Source organism: Triticum dicoccoides, chromosome 3B (assembly GCF_002162155.2).
Source record: "Triticum dicoccoides isolate Atlit2015 ecotype Zavitan chromosome 3B, WEW_v2.0, whole genome shotgun sequence".
NCBI lineage: Eukaryota > Viridiplantae > Streptophyta > Magnoliopsida > Poales > Poaceae > Triticum > Triticum dicoccoides.
Genome location: NC_041385.1, coordinates 256,409,471 through 256,417,972, shown reverse-complemented (window position 1 = coordinate 256,417,972; position 8,502 = coordinate 256,409,471). Strand labels below are relative to the sequence as shown.

At 43.4% G+C, this 8,502-nt stretch overlaps 1 protein-coding gene across 1 annotated transcript; it reads right to left on the bottom strand.

Annotated features, from left to right (window-relative positions):
* Window positions 1-939: 939 nt before the first annotated feature.
* LOC119275800 (E3 ubiquitin-protein ligase EL5-like) lies at window positions 940-1,907 on the bottom strand. The gene has a single exon (XM_037556720.1). The coding sequence runs from the start codon at window positions 1,787-1,789 to the stop codon at window positions 1,208-1,210; it is 582 nt and encodes a 193-aa protein (XP_037412617.1). The 5' UTR covers window positions 1,790-1,907; the 3' UTR covers window positions 940-1,207.
* Window positions 1,908-8,502: the final 6,595 nt, after the last annotated feature.

Sequence of the window (8,502 nt, the reverse complement as noted above, 5' to 3'; positions counted from 1 at the left end):
GGCAGAGTGAGCTAGGGTTTGAGCTCGCCGCCCGGATTGAGGTCTTTTATGGGGTCGGGGTGGGTCGGGCCTGTCAGGTGGACGCACCCGGGCCTGCCCGGACCGCCCCATATCCGCCTTATATTTGGGCTGGATACGAGGGGGTGCCGGTCAGCTCGGATGTTTGTCCGTGGTTTGAGAGGTCCGGTTGGATCGATTTTTTTTTATCGGTCAGTGATCGGACAGCCCGCCTGGCATTTAAGACGGATATGAGAGGCCCGTGTGTAGATGCTCTAACTTATGTGTGGTGGATCCAACACTCTTGTCCACACGAATCATTATTCTTTTCAGCCTTCCAAGAAGTTTTTTCCTGTGAAAATAGTTTGTATTTCGATCACCACACTATAACCAGTGTACCCTGGATCTTGGTTTCCACATAATCTCTTCTTTCATTAGCATTTCATCCATCTCATACAAAAAAAACTTCCTTGAATGAATAACAACACTCATCCTACAAGATAGCAAGGCCACGCCCGTCACTTACCCTGAACTGACACGGTGAAAGCGTTGACCTTGCCGAGGCAGACACTTAGGCCTTCAACTATATCCAGATATCCTCATTCTGTGTGATGTATTTCCTCCGAAATGTTAGAGTTCGCAAGCCGGGACATATCCAACTCATGGATCGCAAGCCCAACAGCTCGATCCGCCTAGTCTGGTCGATCTGGTTTGGAGATGCACTGCTCATTGAGTTGGTTGTCACTGTTACCATTTATCCATCATGACAAGAAGACGCTCCATCCATTGATCACCTTTACATAAGCTCTTAAATCTTAATAGACATATGGATGGAGATTTAGAAAAAGAGATGGATACTTTAACCTTCTAGAAGACGGAGAGAAAAAAAGATGGTGCGTACAATTGAATCACAACATTGCCATGATTGAAAAAAGTGGGGAATTAAGAGCGGCGGGTGAGCCATCGTTATCCATAAAAGCAATCAGCGAAGCATCATTTACCAAGACAAGACAGCATCACGGGACAGCAATAGCAACCATGCACCTATACATCACCTTTTTCAGCGAGAGATTTCACCAGCTACGTGAACGGGGGAAAAGAAGGAGGTAAAAAGAACGGGAACTCTGCCTCTCGCGTGGTAAAAATTGGAGCAAGCGGCGCAGGGGAGTGAACGGCCGGCCGGCATTGATCGTTTGCTACTCCAGCTTAATTACATGTGCCACAGCGCGGCGTCGTGGGAGTAGGACGAGGAGGGGGTGGAGGAAGGGTCTTCGTGCTCGTCGACGTAGATTTCGTCGTCGTCGAGGGCGCGTGCGCAGGCGCGGGGAGGCTCGCAGGGGAGGAGGCGGTCGCGGCAGAGCGGGCACGTGGCGCGCGGGCGGAGTAGCCAGGAGTCGAGGCACTCGCGGTGGAAGACGTGACGGCACCGGAGCTCGCGTACCTCCTCGCCGTCGTCGATCCGCGACAGGCAGAACACGCAGTCCACGGCCGCCCACTTGTCGCCGCCGCGGCGGTACACCGTGACGGCGAGGAGGTCCAGGTACTCGGACGGCAGCAGCTCCTCCTGCTGGAAGACGCCGCCGCCGACGACCGTGGCCGCGGAGGAGAAGCTGCCGGCCCGCGCGATGCGGTAGCCGAGGAAGGCGGAGCGCGACGGCCACGCGAACGCCTCGCCACGGAGCGCGAGCGCGGCGAGGCGGAGGCCGGCCTCGGCCACGACGACGAGCAGGAGGAGGCAGGGGAGCGAGAAGGCGGCGAAGAGGACGGAGGCGAGCGCGCCGGCCACCTCCATTTTGTCTTATACGCGGGCGGCGGAGCGAAGCTTCTTTTCCTGCCGGGCTGGAGCGAAATGACAAGTGTGCTCAGGTCGGGGGCTCAGAGATTTGTTTACAGACAGGATAAGCGGGTGGTGGGCTGGTGGCTGCGTCGGGTGCGCCGTACGTGACGCCAGGACTCTCATCTGATCCAGCCCCAGTGCAGTGACGGCGATAGCACGGAATCAGGCTTAAAATCTTCTCCGTCGATCTAGAAACGAAGGATCTCTTTGCTCTCAACACTTTCATAATCTTTGACTAAACGTTGCTTATTTCGACAACCATGTGAGCACAAGGTTAGAGCATCTCGAGCCGTTGCCCCCCGGGCTCGAAAATTCGCCGCCTGGGGGCGACCCGGCAGGGAGCGATCCTGCGGGAGTTTTGTTTGCAATTATTTTGATTTAATTTGAGCATGAGACTGCGCATTCGGTACTGGCTATTTTCTCGTGAATGATGAGCAGAGTCCACTCATTGCGAGAATAACCCACGTAGCATGGAAGATATAGACAATCCTAGTTGATACATGAGCTATTCGAGCATACAAAATAGAATTTCATTTGAAGGTTTAGAGTTTGGCACATACAAATTTACTTGGAACGGCAGGTAAATACCGCATATATGTAGGTATGGTGAACTCATATGAAATAACTTTGGGGTTTATGAAAGTGGGTGCACAAGCAGTATCCCGCTTAGTACAAGTGGAGGCTAGAAAGAGACTGGGAAGCGACCAACTAGAGAGCGACAACAGTCACGAACATGCATTAAGATTAACCAACAATGAGTGCAAGCATGAGTAGGATATAAATCACCATGAACATAAATATCGTGGAGGCTATGTTGATTTTGTTTCAACTACATGCGTGAACACCGTACCAAGTCAAGCCACTCGAATCATTCAAAGGAGGATACCACCCTATCATACCACATCACAATCATTTTAATAGCATGTTGGCACGCAAGGTAAACCATTATAAAATCCTAGCTAATTAAGCATGGCATGAGTAACTATAATCTCTAATTGTCATTGCAAACATGTTTCATTCATAATATGTTAAATCAGGAACGATGAACTAATCATATTTACAAAAACAAGATAGGTCGAGTTCATACCAACTTCTCTCATCTCAATCGTTTCATCATATATCGTCTATATTGCCTTTCAGTTGCACGACCGAACGGTGTGAATAATAATAATAGTGCACGTGCATTGGACTAAGCTGGAATCTGCAAATATTTAATTCAAAGGAGAAGACAAGGTGATATGGGCTCTTGGTTAGATCAACAATAATGCATATGAGAGCCACTCATCATTTTCATCGTGGTCTTCTCCTCTCGACCCCCAAAGAAAAGAAAAGAATTTCAAAGAAAGAGAAAAACTATTTACACAGGAAAGCTCCCAACAAGCAAAAGAAGAACGAGAAATCTTTTTGGGTTTTCTTTTAATATTACTACTACAAGCATGGAAAGTAAACTAGCTAAAATCTACAACTAATTTTTTTGGTTTTTCTCAAAGTTATTCAAACACACAAGAAGAAAGTAAGAAAAGAAAAGAAACTAGCATGGATAGTACAATGAAAAAGTATGAACACCGACAACTAGAATGAGTGTGTGAACAAGAATGTAATGTGGGTGAGAAATACGTAGTCCCCCAAGCTTAGGCTTTTGGCCCAAGTTGGTCTATGCCCATGGATCAAAGTGGTCCTCTCTGGTGTACTGAGGAGGGTCCTCGGGGTGCCACTAGTTAGCAAGCTCCTGCAAATTCCATTGATAAATAGACTCCCGATATGGATCAAGAGGTGGCTCTGGCTCAAGCTCTGGGACTCATGTCAGCTCCCAGTATGCACAAATATCATCGGGCAGGATGAGGTACGTGCCTGAATGTATGTTAAACAAAGATGGTGCAGGCAAGGTAATAGTCTCACAAGTAGTTTTACTAAATACAAAGTTATACTTAAGTCTCTTCTTCTTATCTTTAACAATAAAATCATGTGCTACCATACTCTTATAGTCTAAGAAAATAGTGTGCAGCACCTTTTCTCTTTCTCATAATGCCTAATAGGTATCTCAAAGTGTTTAGCAAGGCGTGAAGCAAAGATCCTCCAAAAATGGGGCCCTTTGAATGGTTCCGACTCAACCGTTTAGCAACCATAGCGCCTAAACTGATGGTTGTATCACAAAGTAAAGCATGGCGCAAAATAGCAAGGTTAGGAGCACTGAGGCCCCCACTGTTCCCGCGACCAATTAAACATCTACTAGCAAATATTGCATAATAACGTAGAACAGGAAAATGTACACTAGTAATCCTTGCATCTGAAACTTTTCTCGTTTTCCCTACAACAATTTGATCAATCAATTCATCCACATCACTAGGATGTGGTTCCTCGACGCCGACCTCAAAGGGCAACTTGCAAACCACACAAAAATCATAGTGTGACATCTCCTTAAACTCATCATATAAATAAAAATCCACCGAAGGTGGTGATCTTCTAGCATGGAAATGGAAGTTTTGCACAAAAATATTAGTGAGTAGGAGATACTGTTCACACTGGTCGTGGAGGAAGTCAGTGATGCCTGCATTCTCAGCCAAATAATAAAAGTCGTCGTAAATTCCAGCAGCCCTCAAGAATGCATCACAAGGCCATTCACACGGCTGAACTTCTGTGGTGCGAGGAATATTGTACTTGGGCTTTTTATTCTATTCATTCTGCTTTTCCTTCGAGCTTCGGCTTGAGGAGCCTCTCAACAATCTCTTCAACATTTTCTTCCTCTGAAAATTTTTTGAAATTTTTATTGACTCAAAATAAAAGTGAACCAAACTCAACAAGATTGATAGCAACTACTCCCACAAGTGCCCAGAGGCTATATCATGCATTAAAACTACTTTGGACCATATAAATTTGACATGCAAGCTCAAGAACAGGGTCACCTTAGCAGCAAAAATTTGCAATAAATAAAGCACTAGAACAAAAACTAATTGGACCATTGGAGGAGTCACATACCGAAGAACAATCCCCCAAAGCAGTTTTGTGAATGGAGCTTTGATCAAGGAGATGGCAGCAAAACGAGCAAGAACATGAGTTTGAGCTACGGGGTGATTTTTTCTGGAGGAAGACGGAGTGTGTGGGTACTGGAATAAGTGGAGGGGGGCCACGTGGGGCACACGAGGCAGGGGCGCGCCCTCCACCCTCATGACCAAATGGTGGGTCCCCCTGGTGTGTTCTAAGTGCCAAAAATTCTCAAATATTCTACAAAAATCATACTCAATTTTCACGGCATTTGGAGAACTTTTATTTTCTGGTATTTTTTATTGCAAGGATGATTCAGAAAACAGACAGAAAATACTATTTTTGCTTTATTTATTCTACATAACAGAAAATAAAAGGAGAGTACAGAGAGTTGTGCCTTCTAACTTCATCCATTTCATGTTCATCAAAAGGAATCCACTAACAAGGTTGATCAAGTCTTGTTAACAAACTTCTTCCGAATAACATGAAACCGAAGAATTTTCGAATAACACTATGTTACCTCAACGGGGATATGCATGTCCCCAACAATAAGAATATCATATTTCTTTTTGACAGTAGGAAGAGGGAATTCAAAACCTCCAATATTAATCGTTGAAATTTTTCCAATAGAATTGATACTATGAACTTGAGGTTGTTTCTTCGGGAAGTGTACCGTATGCTCATTACCATTAACATGAAAAGTGTCATTGCCTCTATTGCAATCAATAACAGCCCCTGCAGTATTCAAAAAGGGTCTACCAAGGATCATCGACATACTGTCGTCCTTGGGGATATCAAGAATAACAAAGTCCGTTAAAATAGTAACGTTTGCAACCACAACAGGCACATCCTCACAAATACCGATGGGTATAGCAGTTGATTTATCGGCCATTTGCAAAGAGATTTCAGTAGGTGTCAACTTATTCAAATCAAGTCTACGATACAAAGATAAAGGCATAACACTAACACCGGCTCCAAGATCACATAAATCAGTTTTAACATAGTTTCTTTTACTGGAGCATGGTATAGTTGGTACTCCTGGATCTCCAAGTTTCTTTGGTATTCCACCCTTAAAAGTATAACTAGAAAGCATGGTGGAAATTTCAGCTTCTGGTATCTTTCTTTTATTAGTAACAATATCTATCATATACTTAGCATAATTAAGGATTCATTTTAAGCATATCAGTCAAACGCATACACAAAAAGATAGGTCTAATCATTTCAGCAAAGCGCTCAAAATCCTCATCATCCTTTTTCTTGGATGGCTTAGGAGGAAAGGGCATGGGTTTATGAACCCATGGTTCTCTTTCTTTGTCGTGCTTCGTAGCAACAAAATCTCTCTTGTCATACCGTTGATTCTTTGATTGTGGGTTATCAAGATCAACAGCAGGTTCAATCTCTACATCATTGTTATTGCTAGGTTGAGCATCAACATGAACATCATCACTAACATTATCACTAGGTTCATATTCATTACCAGATTGTGTTTCAGCATCAGAAATAGAAATATCATTGGGATTCTCAGGTGTGTCAATAACAGGTTCACTAGAAGCATGCAAAGTCCTATCATTTTTCTTTTTCTTTTTCTTAGGAGGACTAGGTGCATCAATATTAGTTCTCTGAGAATCCTGCTCAGCTCTCTTAGGATGGCCCTCAGGATACAAAGGTTCCTGGGTCATTTTACCACCCCTAGTCATAACTTTAACAACATTATCATTATTCTTATTATTTAATTCATTGAGCAAATCATCTTGTGCCTTAAGTACTTATTCTACTTGAGTGGTAACCATGGATGCATGTTTACTAATAAGCTTAAGGTCACCTTTAACTCTAGACATATAATCACTCAAGTGTTCAAACATATAAGCATTACATTTCAATTGTCTACCAACATAAGCATTGAAGTTTTCTTGTTTAACAATTAAATTGTCGAACTCATCCAAGCATTGACTAGCAGACTTATTGCGAGGAATATCACCTTCATCAAATCTATAGAGAGAATTTGCCTTTACTACCTGTGTCGGGCTATCAAGACCATGTATCTCTTCAATAGGTGGTAAATTCTTAACATCTTCAGCTTTAATACCTTTTCCTTTCATAGATTTCTTTGCCGCTTGCATATCTTCAGGACTGAGAAATAGAATACCCCTTTTCTTCGGAGTTGGCTTAGGAGTTGGTTCAGGAAGTGTCCAATCATTATCATTACTCAATATATTATTCAGTAGCAATTCAGCTTGCTCAACAGTTCTTTCCCTGAAAACACAACCAGCACAATTATCCAGGTGGTCTCTAGAAGCATCGGTTAGTCCATTGTAAAAGATATCAAGTATTTCATTTTTCTTGAGAGGATGATCAGGCAAAGCATTAAGTAATCGGAGAAGCCTCCCCAAGCTTGTGGGAGACTCTCTTCTTCAATTTGCACAAAATTATATATTTCCCTTAAAGCAGCTTGTTTCTTATGAGCAGGGAAATATTTTTGCAGAGAAATGATAAATCATATCCTAGGGACTATGCACACAACCAGGAGCAATAGAATTAAACCATATTCTAGCATCACCCTATAACGAGAAAGGAAACAATTTAGGAATATAGTAATGGCGAATTTTTTCATCATGAGTAAATAGGGTGGCTATATAATTTAGTTCAGTAAGATGTGCCACAACAGTTTCAGATTCATAGCCATAGAAAGGATTATATTCAACCAAAGTAGTTAACTCAGGATCAATAGAGAATTCATAATCCTTATCAGTAACACAGATAGGTGAAGTAGCAAAAGCAAGGTCATATTGCATCCTAGCATTCAAAGACTTTTCTTTCAGCTTAGCTAACAGTTTCTTAAGATCATGTCTATCATTGCAAGCAAGAAAGTCTCTAGCAGTTTCTTCATCCATAACATAACCCTCAGGTACAACAGACAATTCATATCTAGGGGGAGAATCTTCATCATCACTTTCATTAATATCATCAGTTTCAGTAATTTCTTTCTCTCTAACCCTAGCAAGTTGTTCATCTAGAAATTCACCTAATGGCACATTATTGTCAAGCAGAGAAGTAGTATCATCATAAGCATCATTGTCGGTGTCAAAACCGGCGGATCTCGGGTAGGGGGTCCCGAACTGTGCGTCTAGGCGGATGGTAACAGGAGACAAGGGACACAATGTTTTTACCCAGGTTCGGGCCCTCTCGATGGAGGTAAAGCCCTACTCCTGCTTGATTGATATTGATGATATGGGTAGTACAAGAGTGGATCTACCACGAGATCAAGGAGGCTAAACCCTAGAAGCTAGCCTATGGTATGATTGTTGTAATGGTTGTTGTCCTATGGACTAAAACCCTCCGGTTTATATAGACACCGGAGAGGGATAGGGTTACACAGAGTCGGTTACAATGGTAGGAGATCTACATATCCGTATTGCCAAGCTTGCCTTCCACGCCAAGGAAAGTCCCATCCGGACACGGGACGAAGTCTTCAATCTTGTATCTTCATAGTCTTGGAATCCGGCTGACGATGATAGTCCGGCTGTCCGGACACCCCCTAGTCCAGGATCCCTCAGTAGCCCCTGAACCAGGCTTCAATGACGATGAGTCCGGCGCGCATATTGTTCGGCATTGCAAGGCGGGTTCCTCCTCCGAATAATTCATAGAAGATTGTGAACACCAGGATAGTGTCCAGCTCTGCAAAGTAA

What these genes read in the sequence shown, in the direction of transcription:
- LOC119275800 (XM_037556720.1), bottom strand. Translation starts at nt 1,789, where the DNA reads ATGGAGGTGGCCGGCGCGCTCGCCTCCGTCCTCTTCGCCGCCTTCTCG.